The sequence below is a fragment of the Gorilla gorilla genome, chromosome 20 (genome assembly GCF_029281585.2).
Source record: "Gorilla gorilla gorilla isolate KB3781 chromosome 20, NHGRI_mGorGor1-v2.1_pri, whole genome shotgun sequence".
Classification (NCBI taxonomy): Eukaryota; Metazoa; Chordata; class Mammalia; order Primates; family Hominidae; genus Gorilla; species Gorilla gorilla.
In genome coordinates this window covers 6,802,122-6,820,182 of record NC_073244.2, presented here as the reverse complement: position 1 = coordinate 6,820,182, position 18,061 = coordinate 6,802,122, and the positions used below count along the sequence as shown (strand labels likewise).

General features: G+C 56.4%; 1 protein-coding gene and 1 non-coding gene across 2 annotated transcripts; both read right to left on the bottom strand.

Annotated features, from left to right (window-relative positions):
- Positions 1–598: 598 nt before the first annotated feature.
- On the bottom strand, positions 599–13,051 carry CNN2 (calponin 2). Its single transcript, XM_055371024.2, has 7 exons — positions 12,610–13,051; positions 8,037–8,158; positions 6,775–6,841; positions 6,537–6,674; positions 3,541–3,657; positions 3,225–3,371; positions 599–2,038 (listed from the first exon to the last, which is right to left on the bottom strand). Exons 1-7 carry the CDS (start codon positions 12,670–12,672, stop codon positions 1,763–1,765), a joined length of 930 nt encoding a protein of 309 aa, XP_055226999.1. The 5' UTR covers positions 12,673–13,051; the 3' UTR covers positions 599–1,762.
- Positions 13,052–17,883: 4,832 nt separating this feature from the next.
- Positions 17,884–17,990, bottom strand: LOC115933017 (U6 spliceosomal RNA). Its single transcript, XR_004069073.1, has one exon. It is a non-coding gene; the product is annotated as a U6 spliceosomal RNA (small nuclear RNA).
- Between the last annotated feature and the right edge of the window lie 71 nt (positions 17,991–18,061).

Genomic DNA, 18,061 nt, shown 5'->3' with positions numbered 1-18,061 from the left:
GAACGCTCCTCGGCTTCTGCAGAGGATGGCAGAAGGGGGAGGGGGCCCCCAACATTCTAGAGTCTCCGATGATAGTGGCTACCCTGATTTTGAGGAAAACCCGTTTCCCACTCTGGAAGAAGAGTTGAAATAAACTCTTCAGGCTGGAGGTGAAGCTGAAATGGGAGCGTGTGGGTCCACAGCTTTGAAGGCGCTGGGGAGAGTGAGAGGCGTGGGGACGGCTCCCGCGGCAGGAGGTGGCATTGCCGTTGGGGCTTTGAGGATAAATAGGAGTTCGCCAACGGGGAGACATCCAGGCTGAGGCCACAAGACTTGCGCTGTAAGGTAGGGTGCAGCCAAAGCGCCTGGGGGGCATTTGAGGGAACTGCCTCCTCTCCAACTGGCCAGGAAGCCCAGCCTCTCCCTCTACCCCAAGTCCCGGCCCTTCAAATCATTCATTCCACCCAGACTCACCTGTGGCTTCAGCTTTTGCTCCTCCTCCCAATGGTGAGTGGACATTTTCCCCTTGATCCCCCCATCCTCCAAGACCTCCTCTCTCCCCACAAAAGCATCGAAGCAAAGCACGCCCTCATCGACGCCAACTCTCTTGGCCACCTTCTCTTCGTACAAACAGAGGTTTTATTGCGTTTGGTCCACAGTCGTATTTCACATTATCTCACGGAGCAGGGCCCCTGGGCGGGGGTTCCCTGTGCAGTACTTGGCGGGGCATGTGGCCGGGGAAGATGGAGCAGTATAAGCTGGTCGGGCCCAGAAGGGAGGAGGGCTGGGGGCTCCTTAAAACCTACTGAGGGGCTGGGCACGGTGGCTCACACCTGTAATCTCAGCGCTTGGGGAGGCGGAGGCGGGCGGATCACACCTGAGGCCAGGAGTTCGAGACCAGCCTGGCCAACATGGGGAAACCCCGTCTCTACTAAAAATACAAAAATTAGCCGGGCGTGGTGGAGCACCTGCAGTCCTAGCTACTCAGGAGGCTGAGGCTGGCGAATCGCTTGAGCCCGGAAGGTGGAGGTGCAGTGAGCCAAGATGGCGCCACTGCACTCCGGCCTGGGCAACAACCACAACCGAAAAAAAAATCTACTGAGGACAGAGTGAGTTGGGGCGGGGAGCATGGAGAGGGGGTCAGGCTTAGCCCCAACAACTCAGAATTTCACTTCCTTGTACGGCCCTCACTTTCTCCACCTGGCCCCGGGGCAGGTCTGAGGGTCTGAAGTCTGTTGGTCTGAAGGTCCTAGGCAAATCCAGTCACTTGGGAGCCGGAGATATTTAACATCACGGCCCGGTCCCCTTTCCCAGCGGACTCATTTCCTAGCACCCTCTCCACTGTCCCTGCCCCACCCCTCGGGAAAAAAATGTATTTTTCCTTTGTGAATACTTCCTGAAACTTGCGGGCATAGAAACCACAAACTGCTCAGCTGACAAAAGGGGGAAGAGGCGAGGCAACCAGAAACCGTCGGGGACCGGTTCCTCCCAAGCCCAGGTCTCTTCTTCGCAGCACAGCCTGAATGTGCCAGCAGGGACCCTCGCCCTACACGTATTGGGATATGGCCTTGACCCCTTCCCCCACAGCCCAGTGGCTCAGTCTTGCGAAGGATCAAGGCAAAGGGGAAAAAAGCTCTGCTGCCTGATCCCACGCTGACACTCACAGACCCTTGGTTGACTGGCAGCACTGAACGGGTTAAGAAAAAAAAAAAAAGATGAAAACACAGAAAAACCCAAAAACCTAGATGGGGAGACGATGTGGGGAGAGAGCGTGCTGGGAGCCTCAGTAGCCGGCCTCCTCCTGGTAGTAAGGGGGATATTCAGGGACCTCCCCCGGGTCCGGGCAGTCGCCGGTGCCCGAGGGAGCCCCATCGGCCACTGTGCCTTGCGGGCAGTACTTGGGGTCATATATCTGCCGGCCCAGGCCGAAGACCTGGCCGCTCTGGTTGGCGCCCTGCGTGTAGCCCATCTGCAGGGACATGGAGGAGTTGTCACACTTGTCGGTTCCCAGCTTGGTATCATAGATGTGCCGCCGGGTCCCGGGAGCCGTCATGCCCACCTGGAGAGGAAGGAGGGGTGGAGCAGGTCATGGTGGAGAGAAGAGGGGACCTTCACTGGGCGCACTGGCTCACGCCTGTAATCCCAGCACTTTGGGAGGCCAAGGTGGGAGGATCACCTGAGGTCAGGAGTTCCAGTCCAGCCTGGCCAACACGGTGAAACCCTGTCTCTCCCAAAAATACAAAATTAGCTGGGCGTGGTGGCACATGCCTGTAATCCCAGCTACTCGGGAGGCTGAGGTGGGAGGATCACCTGAGGTCAGAAGTTCAAGACCAGCCTGGCCAACACGGTGAAACCCCATATCTACTAAAAATACAAAAATTAGCCGGGTGTGGTGGCGGGCGCCTGTAGTCTCAGCTACTCGGGAGGCTGAGGTGGGTGGATCACCTGAGGTCAGGAGTTCAAGACCAGCCTGACCAACACAGTGAAACCCCGTCTCTACTAAAAATACAAAAATTAGCTGGGTGTGGCCGGGTGCGGTGGCTCACGCCTGTAACCCTAGCAGTTTGGGAGGTCGAGGCGGGTGGATTGCCTGAGCTCAGGAGTTCGAGACCAGCCTGGGCAACATGGTGAAACCCCATGTCTACTAAAAATACAAAAATTGGCCGGGCGTGGCAGCATGCACCTGTAGTCCCAGCTATTCGGGAGGCTGAGGCAGGAAGGAGAATCTCTTGAACCCGGGAGGCAGAGGTTGCAGTGAGCCGAGATCATGCCACTGCACTCCAGCCTGGGCAACAGAGGGAGACTCCGTCTCAAAAAAAAAAAAAAAAAAAAAAAATTAGCTGGGCTTGGTGGCACATGCCTGTAATCCCAGCTACTCAGGAGGCTGAGGTGGGAGGATCACCTGAGCCCAGAGGTGGAGGCTGCAGTGAGCCGAGATTGCGCCACTGTGCTCCAGCCTGGACAACAGAGTGAGATCCTATCTCAAAATAAATACATAAATAAAATAAATAAAGATTAAAAAAAAAGAATTGGGTGGACCTTTGGGCAGTCCTTAAGGGAAAATGACACAGGGTGAGGTAGTAACTTCCCTAGAGACCCACAGCCAGGTGGAAATGACAGAGGCTGAAATCCAAGGCGGAGACAGAGAGCGGGGAGGGAAGCCGGAGGTGGCCTAGGGAAGGGGCCGAGACCACAGGGTGTAGAGGGGCAGGGAGAGGAGTCGGGGGCACCCAGGCGAGCCCCACCTGGCTGGCGCACTTGTTCGTGCCCATCTGGAGGCTGATGGTCGAGTGGTCCATGGGGGGCAGGATATGGTTCTTGGGGTCATAGAGATGCCTCCTCGTGCCGTACGCGGTCATGCCCGACTGGCTGGCGCATTTGTTGGTGCCCATCTGCAGGGAGGTTCGTGGGAGAGATCAGACTGTACCCAACAAGCTTCCGGTCCCTCCCTGAAATTGAGGGACCACAGGGCTCCATGCCGCTGTCCCCCAACGCTGCTGTCCCCCAACACCGTGGTCCCCCAACGCCGTGGTCCCTGGGGCTGGGGGAGCTGTCGCCCACCTGCAGCCCGATGACGCACTGGCCAGCCTTCATGGTGGCGTCGTCGAAATTCCGCTCCTGCTTCTCCGAGTACTTGACGCCAATGTCCACCCCGCTCTGCAGCCCCTTAGTCTTGGCCTGCATGAGGGAAAGGGGCCGGGAGTACCAGCAGAGGGCAGCCAGGGACCCTAGATCCAGGCCCTGGGGGCGGCACAGAGACCAGGCCGCGGCCTGTCCCCTCTGTCTGCGGCACAGAGCCCCCACAGGCACATCTCTCGGGTGTCTGGGACTCCACACGCTCCACACACCCATCATACAGCTGTTTCAGTTTTTTATTTTTATTTTTGAGATGGAGTCTGGCTCTGTCACCCAGGCTGGAGTGCAGTGGTGTGATCTCCGCTCACTGCAACCCCCTCCTCCCGGGTTCAAGCAATTCTCCTGCCTCAGCCTCCCAAGTAGCTGGGATTACAGGCGTGTGCCACCACGCCAGGCTAATTTTTGTATTTTTAGTAGAGACGGGGTTTCACCATGTTGCCAGGCTGGTCTTGAACTCCTGGCCTCAAGTCATCCACCCGCCTCAACCTCCGAAAGTGCTGGGATTACAGGCGTGAGCCACCGCGCCCGGCCCATGGGGCTGTTTCATCCCAGCGTGCCTTGCCTTAGGCAACAGCTCAGCTTTCCAGGGCTCAGGCCAAGAATTCTGGGGATGGGGACGTGGTTTTCGCTTCCTCTCTCTCACCTTCCACCACCTCCTCCGACCCAATCCCCGGACACCATGGCCAGGCCATTGGCTCTGACCCTCACTGGGATGTCTGCGCCCGGCTTCTCCCTGACCACCATTCCCCACGTGAGGTTACTGGGAGCCACAGGGGGCTTCTGAAAACACCATTTGGAGCAGTTACCCCAGGAGAAAACCAGCTCCCCCTTCCTCTAACAGCCCAAGCCAGTTCCAATGTCAAGACCTTGCTGTTCCTTCTACGTGAGACACCGTGTCACAAACACACACTCCCGGGCTGCACGAGACACCGTGTCCCACCCACACTCCTGGTCTACACCAGACACCCTCCCACCCACGCTCCCCGTCTACACCCGACACCGTCCCACCCACGCCCCCGGTCTACACCAGACACCGTCCCACCCACGCTCCCCGTCTACACCCGACACCGTGTCCCACCCACGCTCCCCGTCTACACCCGACACCGTCCCACCCACGCTCCCCATCTACACCAGACACCGTCCCACCCACGCTCCCCGTCTACACCCGACACCGTCCCACCCACGCTCCCCGTCTACACCCGACACCGTCCCACCCACGCCCCCGGTCTACACCAGACACCGTCCCACCCACGCTCCCCGTCTACACCAGACACCGTCCCACCCACGCTCCCCGTCTACACCAGACACCGTGTCCCACCCACGCTCCCCGTCTACACCCGACACCGTCCCACCCACGCTCCCGGTCTACACCAGACACCGTGTCCCACCCACGCTCCCGGTCTACACCAGACACCGTGTCCCACCCACGCTCCCGGTCTACACCAGACACCGTGTCCCACCCACGCTCCCCGTCTACACCAGACACCGTGTCCCACCCACGCTCCCCGTCTACACCAGACACCGTGTCCCACCCACGCTCCCCGTCTACACCAGACACCGTGTCCCACCCACGCTCCCCGTCTACACCAGACACCGTGTCCCACCCACGCTCCCCGTCTACACCAGACACCGTGTCCCACCCACGCTCCCCGTCTACACCAGACACCGTGTCCCACCCACGCTCCCCGTCTACACCAGACACCGTGTCCCACCCACGCTCCCCGTCTACACCAGACACCGTGTCCCACCCACGCTCCCCGTCTACACCAGACACCGTGTCCCACCCACGCTCCCCGTCTACACCAGACACCGTGTCCCACCCACGCTCCCCGTCTACACCAGACACCGTGTCCCACCCACGCTCCCCGTCTACACCAGACACCGTGTCCCACCCACGCTCCCCGTCTACACCAGACACCGTGTCCCACCCACGCTCCCCGTCTACACCAGACACCGTGTCCCACCCACGCTCCCCGTCTACACCAGACACCGTGTCCCACCCACGCTCCCAGTCTGGGTTTGAAGATCACTAGATGCTCAACATTCGTCTGATTCTTCTCCTTCAAGGCATTTCTCCCAGTTCAGAGCTTATTTATTACTTTTGTTCTTATTATTTTTTGAGAGAGTCTTGCTCTGTTGCCCAGGCTGGAGAGCAGTGGTGTGGTTATAGCTCACTGCAACCTCTTAACTTCTGGGCTCAGCCTCCCAAGTAGCTGGGATTACAGGCATGCACCACCACACCCAGGTAATTTTTGTATTCTTAGTAGAGATGGGGTTTCACCATGTTGGCCACGCTGGTCTCGAACTCCTGGTGTCAAGTGATTCTCCAACCTCGGCCTCCCAAAGTGCTGGGATTACAGGTGTGAGCCACCGCGCCCGGCCAGAGCTTACATATAATGCATAATAAAATGCTGTGTTCACTTTTGCATGCCTCCACCATCAGACTGAACTGCCTAAGGGGTAGACCATGTCTTTCCTGTTCACCAAGGAATCTGAAGTACCCGGCACCTCACGGATGCTCAGAAATATTTGCAAACAAGGCCGGGCACAGGGGCTCATGCCTGTAATCCCAGCACTTGGGGAGGCTGAGGCGGGCGGATCACCTGAAGTCAAGAGTTCAAGACCAGCCTGGCCAGCATGGTGAAACCCAGTCTCCACTAAAAATACAAAAATTAGCCAGGCGTGGTGGCAGGTGCCTGTAATCCCAGCTACTCGGGAGACTGAGGCAGAAGAATCGCTTGAACCCGGGAGGTGGAGGTTGCAGTGAGCTGAGATCACACCATTGCACTCCAGCCTGAATGACAGAGTGAGACTCTGACTCAAAAACAAACAAACAAAAATTTGCAAAGGAGTGAATGCAACAGCTACATCCACCTCGCTGTGTGATTCTGGGCAGGTGGCTGCCCCTTTCTGGGCCTCACCTTCCCCGCCAGGGCAAGAAGAGACACCTGCACCTGCGTCATGTTCCCACTCTCAAACAGGTCATTGGCCTCGAACAGGTCCACAGGGTTCATGCCGTAGCTGACCATGGCCTTGATGAAGTTGGACAGGTTTTCTAGCTGGGAAGAGGCAGGAGAGCGACAGTGAGTGGGCCTCAGTCTCCCCACCTGTTAGATGGGCCCCCAGCACCATCCCTACTCCGCCCCACCAGCCCCTCACCTGGTGCCAGTTCTGCATGGAGCGGTTGATCTTGGGGACGGAGCCCGGCTGTAGCTTGTTCATGAGTCTGGAGAGCACAACATGGGGTGAGGGAAACAGAAACCTCTGTGAGCAGCGAGGAACCGTGAAGACCCGATGCTGATCTCAGCCAAGCTCACGCCTTCCTGGGCAAACTCACAGCCTCTCTCTGGGCCTCAGTTTCCACTCTTTTTTTTTTTTTTTTTTTGAGACGGGGTCTAGCTCTGTCACCCAGACTAGAGTGCAATGGCACTATCTAGACTCACTGCCACCTCCACCTCCCGGGTTCAAGTGATTCTCCTGCCTCAGCCCTGAGCCTCCCGAGTAGCTGGGATTACAGGCGCCTGCCACCCCACCCGGCTAATTTTTGCATTTTTAGTAGAGATGGAGTTTCACCATGTTGTCCAGGCTGGTCTCGATCTCCTGACCTCGTGATCCGTCCACCTCAACCTCCCAAAGTGCTGGGATTACAAGCGTGAGCCACCGTCCCAGGCCTCAAGTTTCCACTCTTATAAAGTCATCTTTGGCTGGGTTTGGTGGCTCAGGCCTGTAAGCCCAGCACTTTGGAAGGCCGAGGCAGGCAGATCACGTGAGGTCAAGGGCTCAAGACCAGCCTGGCCAACATGGCGAAACCCCATCTCTAACAAATATACAAAAAAAATTAGCCGGGCATGGTGGCAGTCGCCTGTAATCCCAGCTACTCGGGAGGCTGAGGCAGGAGAATCACTTGAACCCAGGAGGTGGAGGTTGCAGTGAGCCGAGATCACGCCACTGCACTCCAGCCTGGGCGACAGAGTGAGACTCCACCTCAAAAAAAAAAAAAAATTTATTTAGCCATCACGCCCAGCTAACTTTTTTTTTTTTTTTTTTTTTTTTTGAGATGGAGTCTCGCTCTGTCACCCTGGCTGGAGTGCAATGGTGTGATCTCGGCTCACTGCAACCTCCGCCTCCCGGGTTCAAGCGATTCTCCTTCCTCAGCCTCCCGAGTAGCTGGGATTACAGGTGCCTGGCTAATTTTTTTGTATTATTAGTACAGACGGGGTTTCACCATGTTGGCCAGGCTGGTCTCGAACTCCTGACCTCGAGATCCACCGCCCCCGCCCCCCCGGCCTCCAAAAGTGCTGGGATTACAGGCATGAGCCGGGCCATGCCCGGCCCCCCAAAAATTTCTTAATTAAGAAAAAAAGTGAGAAAAATCAAGATTTGTTAAGTGTGAGACAGCCCGTGTCCCTGCGTGTACTCACGTGCATAAGATAGTTCCATCCTTCAGGCCCTTCTGGAAGTCGGGGCCGATGGAGAGGCCGGTGAGTCCCTCGATCCAGGTGCGGAGCTCTGCCTCCTTCTGGGGGTCATATTTGGACAGGAGCTGGTGGAGCAAAGGGCACGAGACTGAGCTGGGCTGGGGGCACCCCCAGCAGGAACCCCCCAGAAGCTCTGGAGAGGGTGGGGCCGGGGACTCCAGGGCAACAGCAGACAGAGGGGCCTGGAGGTCCCCCCTCACCACACCCACGCAGATGCTCCCTTTTCCCATCATTGGGGGCGCCCCAGTCACTGCAGGCGGGCACAGATAAACCGCCCTCCAAGCAGGCCGACAACCTGTTTAGCACTCACTGATAAAACATCAGCTCTAATCCACTCCCGGTGCAGAACAAACCTGGCCGGATCTGCCTCCGCGCCCTGCCTTCTCACCTCCCCGCTACATCACACCTGACATTTACCACTTCAACCGCCTGAAAGTGAACCATTTAACAGCATTTCGTGCGTCTGCAATGTTGTGCAACCATCACCTCTTTCTTCTTTTTTATTTTTTTTTTTGAGACAGAGTCTCGCTCTGTCGCCCAGGCTGGAGTGCAGTGGTGCGATCACGGCTCACTGCAAGCTCCGCCTCCTGGGTTCATGCCATTCTCCTGCCTCAGCCTCCCGAGTAGCTGGGACTACAGGCACCCGCCACCACGCCCGGCTAATTTTTTGTATTTTTAGTAGAGATGGGGTTTCACTGTGTTCGCCAGGATGGTCTCGATCTCCTGACCTCGTGATCTGCCCGCCTCGGCCTCCCAAAGTGCTGGGATTACAGGCGTGAGCCACCGCGCCCGGCCCCGATCCTGCTTCTTAGCAACTCCCGAAGGAGCTGTCCCGGAGGCTGACCGCCTCTAGTCCTTGCCACCGATTCCCTGCCACCTTTCTGCACCCGGCCATTCCAGCTTTCTTGGCCTTCGGTGCTCTGAGATACCGCCGTGGGGAATGGGCTGTGTGCTCCTGGGCAGTGGGTGTGCACCAGTGGGAACCTTGAGTGTCCCTATCCAGCCACTAGTGACCGCGGAGACAGCACTGAGGCAGACGGCAAAGCGTATAGGGGGCCATAAGCACGGGGGCAGGTCGTGTAGCGGGAGCGGGAAATAAACGCTGGAGGGAAAATAAAGTAGGGTTTGGGCTGGGTGCGGTGGCTCACACCTACAATCCCAGCACTTTGGGAGGTCAAGGCGGGCGGATCATCTGAGGTCAGGAGTTCGGGATAGGCCTAGCCCACATGGTGAAATCCCGTCTCTACTAAAATACAAAAATGAGCTGGGCGTGGTGGTGGGCACCTGTAGTCCCAGCTACTTGGGAGGCTGAGGCAGGAGAATCGCTTGAACCCAGGAGGCGGAGGAGGCAGTGAGCCAAGATTGGGCCACTTCACTCCAGCCTGGAACAGAGTGAGCCTCTGTCTTAAAAAAAAAAAAAAAAAAAAGAAAGAAAGAAAAAAAAAAAAAATCAAATCCCTCTCCCTGCTCTGCACCCATCTCCCCAGGTTCCCGCGGACGGCTCCCCCCTCAGCCTCTGCTTCCTCATCTCTTCCTGGGATTATTTGGGTAGAGTCAACTGACCTGGACCTGCCTGGGATGATTTGGGTTAGGGTCCCCTGACCTGGACCTGCCTGGGATGATTTGGGTAGGGTCATCTGACCTGGACCTGCCTGGGATGATTTGGGTTAGGGTCCCCTGAGCTGGACCTGCCTGGGATGATTTGGGTTAGTGTACCCTGAACTGGACCTGCCTGGGATTATTTGGGTTAGGGTCCTCTGAGCTGGACCTGCCTGGAATTATTTGGGTTAGGGTCCTCTGAGCTGGACCTGCCTGGAATTATTTGGGTTAGGGTCCCCTGAGCTGGACCTGCCTGGGATTATTTGGGTTAGGGTCCCCTGAGCTGGACCTGCCTGGGATTATTTGGGTTAGGGTCCCCTGAGCTGGACCTGCCTGGAATTATTTGGGTTAGGGTCCTCTGAGCTGGACCTGCCTGGGATTATTTGGGATAGGGTCCCCTGACCTGGACCTGCCTGGGATTATTTGGGTTAGGGTCCCCTGAGCTGGACCTGCCTGGAATTATTTGGGTTAGGGTCCTCTGAGCTGGACCTGCCTGGAATTATTTGGGTTAGGGTCCCCTGAGCTGGACCTGCCTGGAATTATTTGGGTTAGGGTCCCCTGAGCTGGACCTGCCTGGGATTATTTGGGTTAGGGTCCCCTGAGCTGGACCTGCCTGGAATTATTTGGGTTAGGGTCCCCTGAGCTGGACCTGCCTGGGATTATTTGGGTTAGGGTTCCCTGACCTGGCACCTGCCTGGAAACAGCTCGTAGCCCAGAGGAGGCAAAGGCGGGGAGGCCCCCCAGTACCAGCTCACTGCCCACCCAGCTTGGCTTCCCACGCCCGGGGGCAGCCCCGCCCCGCCGGCAACTTTGATCCCGAGGAATGAGAACGGTGGCTGCTGGGTACACAGCCCTGCCTCGCCCAGCTGCGCCGCGTCTCTGCCGGCTCAGGGGCCCAGGTCCCCTGGCCCCACCCCCAGCGGCTGCCGTCCTCCCCCACCCCCGCCCCCCGCTGCCCGGCCGCCGGCCTTCCAGCACATTCCTGTTCACCACAAACTGCCAGGAATGCGCGCTGCCTCCCCGGCTAAATCTGAACCAGCTGTTCCCAGCGGGTCCCGACCCCCAAGCCTGGATGCAAGGCCGCAGACACTGTGGATCCGAGCTGCCTCCGTGCCGTCCAGCCGGGAGTAAACTGAGCCACGGGGAAGCGGGGAAGGGGGGGGCGGGTCTCTGGCTGTTTCAAGCAGCCGGTAAAGCGGGTGTGAGCGGAAGCCAGGGGGAAGCTGGTTTCTAATCGGGATGCGACCCTTCCGTGACCCTGGCAAGCTGGCCGACGCCTCGCCCACCCTCCAAACGGACAGACTGAGGGTTGCGCGGGGAGCCTGCAGAGCGGCTCTTCCAGCCTCTGTCCTCACCCCCGCCAGGGCAGGTATCAACCTGCCCCCACCCCACCCCGTCTCCGGAAGCCGCCCCACCCTCCTGTGCCCGCTCCCACTTCCGCAGGCCCAGCAGGTACTGGGTTCCGGTCTTGGCCCTGTCGCTTGTGGGCTCTGTGGCCCTGCGCAGCTGGCACGACGTCTCTGGGTCCCTGTGGACACCGGTGCCCTTAGCCGGCTGTATGCAGGGTGCCCACGCCACTGCACGGGGGGCTCTATGAATGCAGGGTGCAGATGGCCCCTTGAAGGAGGAGTCGTGAGCCCCGGGCTGGGGACCCTGGCTCAGGCCTTGACCACCCCAAGCCTCAGCCTCCCTTTTTGGCCAAGAGCTTGTCTGAAGGCTTGCAGGGGCTCACAGCGGGGAAGCAGGAATTCTCCCTCCAGTCTGCCGGCCCTGGAGTGCCGCCGGGCAGGTGGCTGTTGGGGCTGGCAGGGCCGGTGCCCTCAGAGCGTGCAGAGGCAGGTTCCCCTGCAGAAGTCAGCTGTAAGGACACCTTCCCAGGTGCCCAGTGGGCGTCGGGGGAGGGGGTGGGCGGGGACGACACCCCCCTCCAGCTGGAAGGTCCTGGAGGGTCAGGTCCCGGTCCTCTCCGTGGGTCTCGCATCACAACCCCCGCCCCCCACTTTCCCTGGGAATCCTGTCCAGGACCCTGCTGTGTGACCCTGCAGAAGTGTCTGGCCCTCTCTGAGCTAGAACCACAAGTGCTTTCTTAAAAAGTGTCTCCCCTAGCCCTGGCTTGTTTTTAATTATAGAGATGGGGTTTCGCCATGTTGCCCAGACTGGTCTCGAACTCGCTGGGCTCAAGCCATCCACCCAGCTCCGCCCCCCAAAGTGCTGGGATTACGGGCGTGAGCCCCCGCGCCCTGCCGGGCCCCAGCTCTTCTTTCGAGGCTGCAAAACCCCACATATCTCAGGGCCACCTTCAGAGAACCTCTTTGTTATCCGTTTAAATTAGTCAGATGGGGGACAAAGAACGTGCAAAGCGGCTACCGCCCCTCCCCCCAAGACACCCCCAAGGTGTCCCAGAGGCCAGGAAATTCCTGTTTGTGGGGGGTAACACTTCTCAAAAACCACTCGGCCATGCCCCTTCCCCTCCCAAAGCTAAGAGGCCCCAAAAGCAGAAGTGTGGCCAGGAGATGACGGGGTTGCTGGGGTCCCCCCCCAGACCCCTAGAGCGTTGTCGGACCTGGAACCGACCTTCTCGAAGGTTGAGTGGGCGCCAGGGGCTTCACACGTGGGGGTCCTGGGGCCATGGCGAGGGGACGAAGTCAGACCCAACTACCCCTAGATGTTGGGGAGGGGGGGTAATGGGTCACTCGTCCCCCAGATCTCAGACCTGGGTGCTCCCCAAGATTCGCGGGAGCCTCAGGGGGTGCCCGCAGACATACCCCCACCAGGCGTCAGGGAGAACAAGGGCCCCTCCGCCCCGGGTCTCCAAGCTCCCTACCCGGGAGGTGCCGGGGGCGCCTGGGGGCTCCTGCACCGGTCGGAGCGTGCGACGGCCGCGCTGTCGGGGGGACAAGGGGCGCCCCTCACTCACCCGGTTCTTGACCTCGGCCGACAGCCCGTACGAGGGGCCCTTGTTGAACTGCGTGGAGCTCATGGCTGGCGGGCGGGCGGCGGGACGGCGCCGGACGGGACGGGACGGGACGGGACCGCCGGTCTGGCGCGGGGTTGGGACGCGCCGGGCTCCGCGCGCCACGCCCCCGCCGCTGATTGGCCCGGAGCGCAAATGTCCTTATAAGGCCTGGAGGCGCCGAATTCCTGCGGCCGCGGACTTCCTGAGCCCCCTCGGTCGCCCCCGGACCCCCGCCTGGGCACAGCACCCCCGTCACCAGAGGCCTGGAGGGGCCCCTCGCCCCCTTTGCTGCCACGGGAAACTGAGGCAGGGAGGGGCCGAGGCCGCTGGGACGTGGCACTCCTGCGGGCTCTCTGCTCAGAGCTCGTGGGCGGCTCTCACTCTTTCTCCATCTCAGACTTCTCTTCTGCCAGAAAGGGGAGGGGAGAAGGCTACCTTTGGGGCAGGGATGAGGGCCCCTCTGTGCCACTTAGAGGCGTCTAACCCCTTCCCAGGGAACTCTACTAGCTGGGAGGTAGACCAGGGAACCAGGGCAGGTTCCTCAGAGAAGGGGCCATTGGAGCTGGGGCTTTGTTGGATGAGTAGGAGTTTGTCAGTCCAAAAGAGAATAGGATTCTTACTGGGTGCGGTAGCTTGCACCTGGAGTTCTAGCTACTTGGGAGGCTGAGGCCGAAGGGGGAGGATCCGTTGAGCCCAAGAGGTCGAAGCTGCAGTGAGTTATCATCACAACATGACGCTCCAGCCTGGGCAGCAGAGCAAGAGCCTCTCTCTAAAAATAAATAAATAAATAAAAATAAAAATCCGAGTGGCTCACGCCTGTAATCCCAGCACTTTGGGAGGCCGAGGCGGGCGGATCACTTGAGGTCAGGAATTCCAGACCAGTCTGGCTAACATGGCGAAACTACGTTTCTACTAAAAATACAAAAATTAGTCGGGCATGGGGGCACATGCCTGTAATTCCAGCTACTGAGGAGGCTGAGGTGGGAGGATCACTTGAAGCCAGGAGGCGGAGGTTGTAGTAAGCCGAGATCGCGCCACTGCACTCCAGCCTGGGCGACAGAGCAAGACTCCGTCTTAAAAAAAAAAAAAACAGAAAAACAAAAAAACAAAACCTAATAATAATAAATTATTAAAAAGTCTCCGGGACAGTCTCCTGCCAGGCAGTGCTGGCTCTCAGGAGACCTTAGCTCTGGCCCAGCCCATGCCCAGGAAGACAGAGCTGGCACAGGCCAACCCCCAACCCGGATTCCCTGTATGAGCCAGCACAGGCGGAACCCCCCCCACCCCGCCCACCCTGTTTCCCTATATGAGCAAGTACAGGACAGAATGAGAGGCTTGGGGCTGGAGGAACTGGAGGGAGAGTTGGGGCTCTGTCGGAGGAATCAAGGAAAGCTGCATGTAAGAGGAGGCAAGGGAGATGGGGTTTTGAAGCATCAGTAGGAGTTTGACACATTTTGTTTTATTTTATTTTTAGTAGAGATGGGGTTTCACCATGTTGGCCAGGCTGGTCTCGAACCCCTGACCTCAGGTGATCCACCTGCCTCAGCCTCCCAAAGTACTGTGATTACAGGCTTGAGCCACTGCACCTGGCCGACCCATATCATTTTAGACCAGTGCTGACCATTTCTGTTATTCTGAGATGAAGGAAATTTTCAATGTGGCAATATCTACTACTGTAGCCACTGGCCATGGGGCTACTGAGTACTGAAAGTGTGGCTGGTGCCATCAGGGAAGCAAACACTTCATGTTCTTTTTATTTTATTTTATTTTATTTTTTGAGACGGAGTCTCGCTCTGTCACCCAGGCTGGAGTGCAGTGGCGCAATCTTGCTTCACTGCAAGCTCCGCCTCCTGGGTTCACGCCATTCTCCTGCCTCAGCCTCCCCAGCAGCTGGGACTACAGGCACACACCGCCACGCCCAGCTAATTTTTGTATTTTTAGTAGAGATGGGGTTTCACTGTGTTATCCAGGATGGTCTCCATCTCCTGACCTCGTGATCTGCCCGCCTCGGCCTCCCAAAGTGCTGGGATTACAGGTGTGAGCCACCGCACCCAGCAAATACTTCCTATTCTTAAATTTCAATTAAAAATTAAAAACTGGCACTAGATTCCATTTTTTGAAGACACATATATATAAATACACATATATATGTAGCTGGGACTCCGAGTAGCTGGGACCACAGGCGCGCGCCACCACGCCTGGCTAATTTTTGCATTTTTAGTAGAGATGCAGGTTTCACCATGTTGGCCAGGCTGGTCTTGAACTCCTGACCTCAAGTGATCCGCCGGCCTCAGCCTTCCGAAGTGCTGGGATTATAGGTGTCAGCCACCGTGGCCGGGCTATTTCAATTAATTTCAGTTAAAAATAAAAAACTGACATGATTTCCGTTTTTGACTATATATATATATGTACACACACATTAAAGTTTTCAAATACATAAATACACACATATGTACACATTACACATATAAATGTAAATATATAGATATTTGAAACAGGGTCTTGCTCCGTCACCCAGGCTGGAGTGCAGTGGTGCAAATATAGTTCACCGCAGCCTCGACCTCCTGGACTCAAGTGATCTCCTGCCTCAGCCTCCTGAGTATCTGGGACTACAGGCATGTGCCATATGCCTAGCTAACTTTTAAATTTTTTGTAGAGATGGGGTCTCCCTATGTTGCCCAGTCTGGATTCAAGTGATCCTCCCGCCTCAGCCTCCCAAAGTGCTGGGATTGCAGGCGTGAGCCACCGTGCTCAGCCTTGTGTATATTTTAAATACCTTAGTGTTTGTGAATTTTCCTTTTCAGTATAAACGCTGTAAATCTAAACACTGTGGAGGTAAGTGTTTCTGAGGAAGCACTGGTATCCATATTGGAACACCCCATGGATGGGAAACACACCAGATTCTGAAGACTTGGTACCAAAAAGGATGTAGCATCTCAGTTGCTTTTTTTTTTTTTTGAGAAGTAGTCTCGCTCTGTCACCCAGGCTGGGGTGCAGTGGCGTGATCTCGGCTCACTACAAGCTCCGCCTCCCGGGTTCAGGCCATTCTTCTGCCTCAGCCTCCCGAGCAGCTGGGACTACAGGCGCCCGCCACCACACCCAGCTAATATTTTTGTATTTTTAGTAGAGACAGGGTTTCACTGTGTTTGCCAGGGTGGTCTCGATCTCCTGACCTCGTGATCCGCCCGCCTCGGCCTCCCAAGTGCTGGGATTACAGGTGTGAGCCACCGCGCCCGGCCACTTTTTTTTTGTTTATGAGGTGGGGTCTTGCTCTGTTGCCCAGGCTGGAATGCAATGGTGCCATCACAGCTCACTGCAGCCTCCAACTCCTTGGCTTAAGCAATCCTCTTGCCTCAGCCTCCCAAGTAGCTGGGACCACAGGCACACACCACCGTGCCCAGCTAATTTTTGGTATTTTTCGTAGAGACAGGATCTCATTATGTTGCCCAGGCTGGTCTTGAACACCTGGGCTGAAATGATCCTCCCGCCTCAGCCTCCAAAAGTGCTGAGATTACAGGCATGAGCCGCAGCGCTTGACCTTGTTTGGATGACTTGAGATGTGTAAAATATATTATTAAAATTAATTTCACTTGCTCTTTTTTAGTTGTTTTACTGTGGCTACCAGAACACTTAAAGTTATGTTTGTTATTTGCTTATCTTTCTCTTGGACGGCTGTGTTCTTGACCTGTGGGCCAAATCCAGCTGCAGCCTATTTTTGTATGGCTTGTGAGCTAAGAATGGCTCTTACATTTTTAACTGGTTGAAAAAAAAAACCCAAAATATGAAAACCATTCTATCAAACGTGGAAATTACATAACATTCAAATTCCAGTGTCTGCAGACAAAGCTTTATTGGCACACAGCTGTGCCCATCCATTTATGTATCATTTACGGCTGCGTTTTCTCTACAACAGCAGAGTGGAGTAGTTACTTTACTCAAAAAAGCTAAAAATACTGACTGTTGGCTTTTTTACTTTTTATTTTTTAGAGACAGGGTCTCACTTAGTCATCCAACCTGGAGCGCAGGGATACGATCATGGCTCACTGCAGCCTCCAACTCCTGGGCTCAAGTAGTCCTCCCACCTCAGCCTCCCAAGTAGCTGGAATTACAGGCATGCACCACCGTCCTCAGTTAATTTTTAAAAACATTTTTTTGGGGGGCCGGTCGCGGTGGCTCATGCCTGTAACTCCAGCACCTTGGGAGGCTGACGCGGGTGGATCACGAGGTCAGGAGTTCAATACCAACCTGGCCAAGATGATGAAACCTGGTCTCCACTAAAAATACAAAAAAAATAGCCGGGTGTGGTGGCGGAAGCCTGAAATCCCAGCTATTCAGGAGGCTGAGGCAGAGAATTGCTTGAACCCAAGAGGCGGAGGTTGCAGTGAGCCGAGATCACTCCACTGCACTCCAGCCTGGGCGACAGAGTGAGACTCTGTCTCACAAAACAAAACAAAACAAAACTTTTTTTTGGCGGGCTTGGTGGGTCACTCACTCCACTGCACTCCAGCCTGGGCGACAGAGTGAGACTCTGTCTCACAAAACAAAACAAAACAAAACTTTTTTTTGGCGGGCTTGGTGGGTCACTCACTCCACTGCACTCCAGCCTGGGCGACAGAGTGAGACTCTGTCTCACAAAACAAAACAAAACAAAACAAAACTTTTTTTTAGCGGGCTTGGTGGGTCACACCTGTAATCCCAGCACTTTGGGAGGCCTAGGCGGGCAAATCACCTAAGGTTAGGAGTTCGAGACCAGCCTGACCAACATGGAGAAACCGTCTCTACTAAAAATATAAAATTAGCCGGGCGTGGTAGCGCATGCCTGTAATCCCAGCTACTTGGGAGGCTGAGGCAGGAGAATGGCTTGAACCCGGGAGGTGGAGGTTGCAGAGAGCCGAGATCGCGCTTCTGCGCTCCAGCCTGGGCGACAGAGCGAGAATCCGTCTCAAACAAACAAACAAACAAACCAACCCAAAAACCATAGTGTACTCTTGTGTACGCAGCCGGCACTCAGTAAGTGCCCCTGAAGAGCACTTATTTATTTCTTGCTGCGCGAAGCTACCGGGGCAGGTGGCACAACGCCACGCAGGAGTGGAGACGGCCAGATTGTTCTACCGCCAACCTCAGTGGTGCCACAGGAGATGGACACGGGAAGGCTATGACATCACTGGCCCTGTGACGTCATGGCAGGATCCGGGCAAGAGAAGCCAAACGAGGTGACGAGCTGTGGATTATAGCAAAAATATGGAACGCTTCACGAATTTGCGTGTCATCCTTGCGCAGGGGCCATGCTAATCTTCTCTGTATCGTTCCAATTTTAGTATATGTGCTGCCGAAGCGAGCACAGTTTAGAACTTATCGTCACACCTATTTAAAGCCCTTCAATCAAATCATCTTACGATTAGGATAACTTACG

Bases quoted from the DNA above. Each gene is read 5' to 3' on its own strand.
- CNN2 (XM_055371024.2), bottom strand. From the start codon at position 12,672: ATGAGCTCCACGCAGTTCAACAAGGGCCCCTCGTACGGGCTGTCGGCC. The intron at 6,842-8,036 runs GTGAGTACACGC...TGTGCTCTCCAG, and splicing joins GATGGAACTATCTTATGCAC to ACTCATGAACAAGCTACAGC. The intron at 3,372-3,540 runs GTGGGCGACAGC...ACCTCCCTGCAG, and splicing joins AGTGCGTCATCGGGCTGCAG to ATGGGCACCAACAAATGCGC.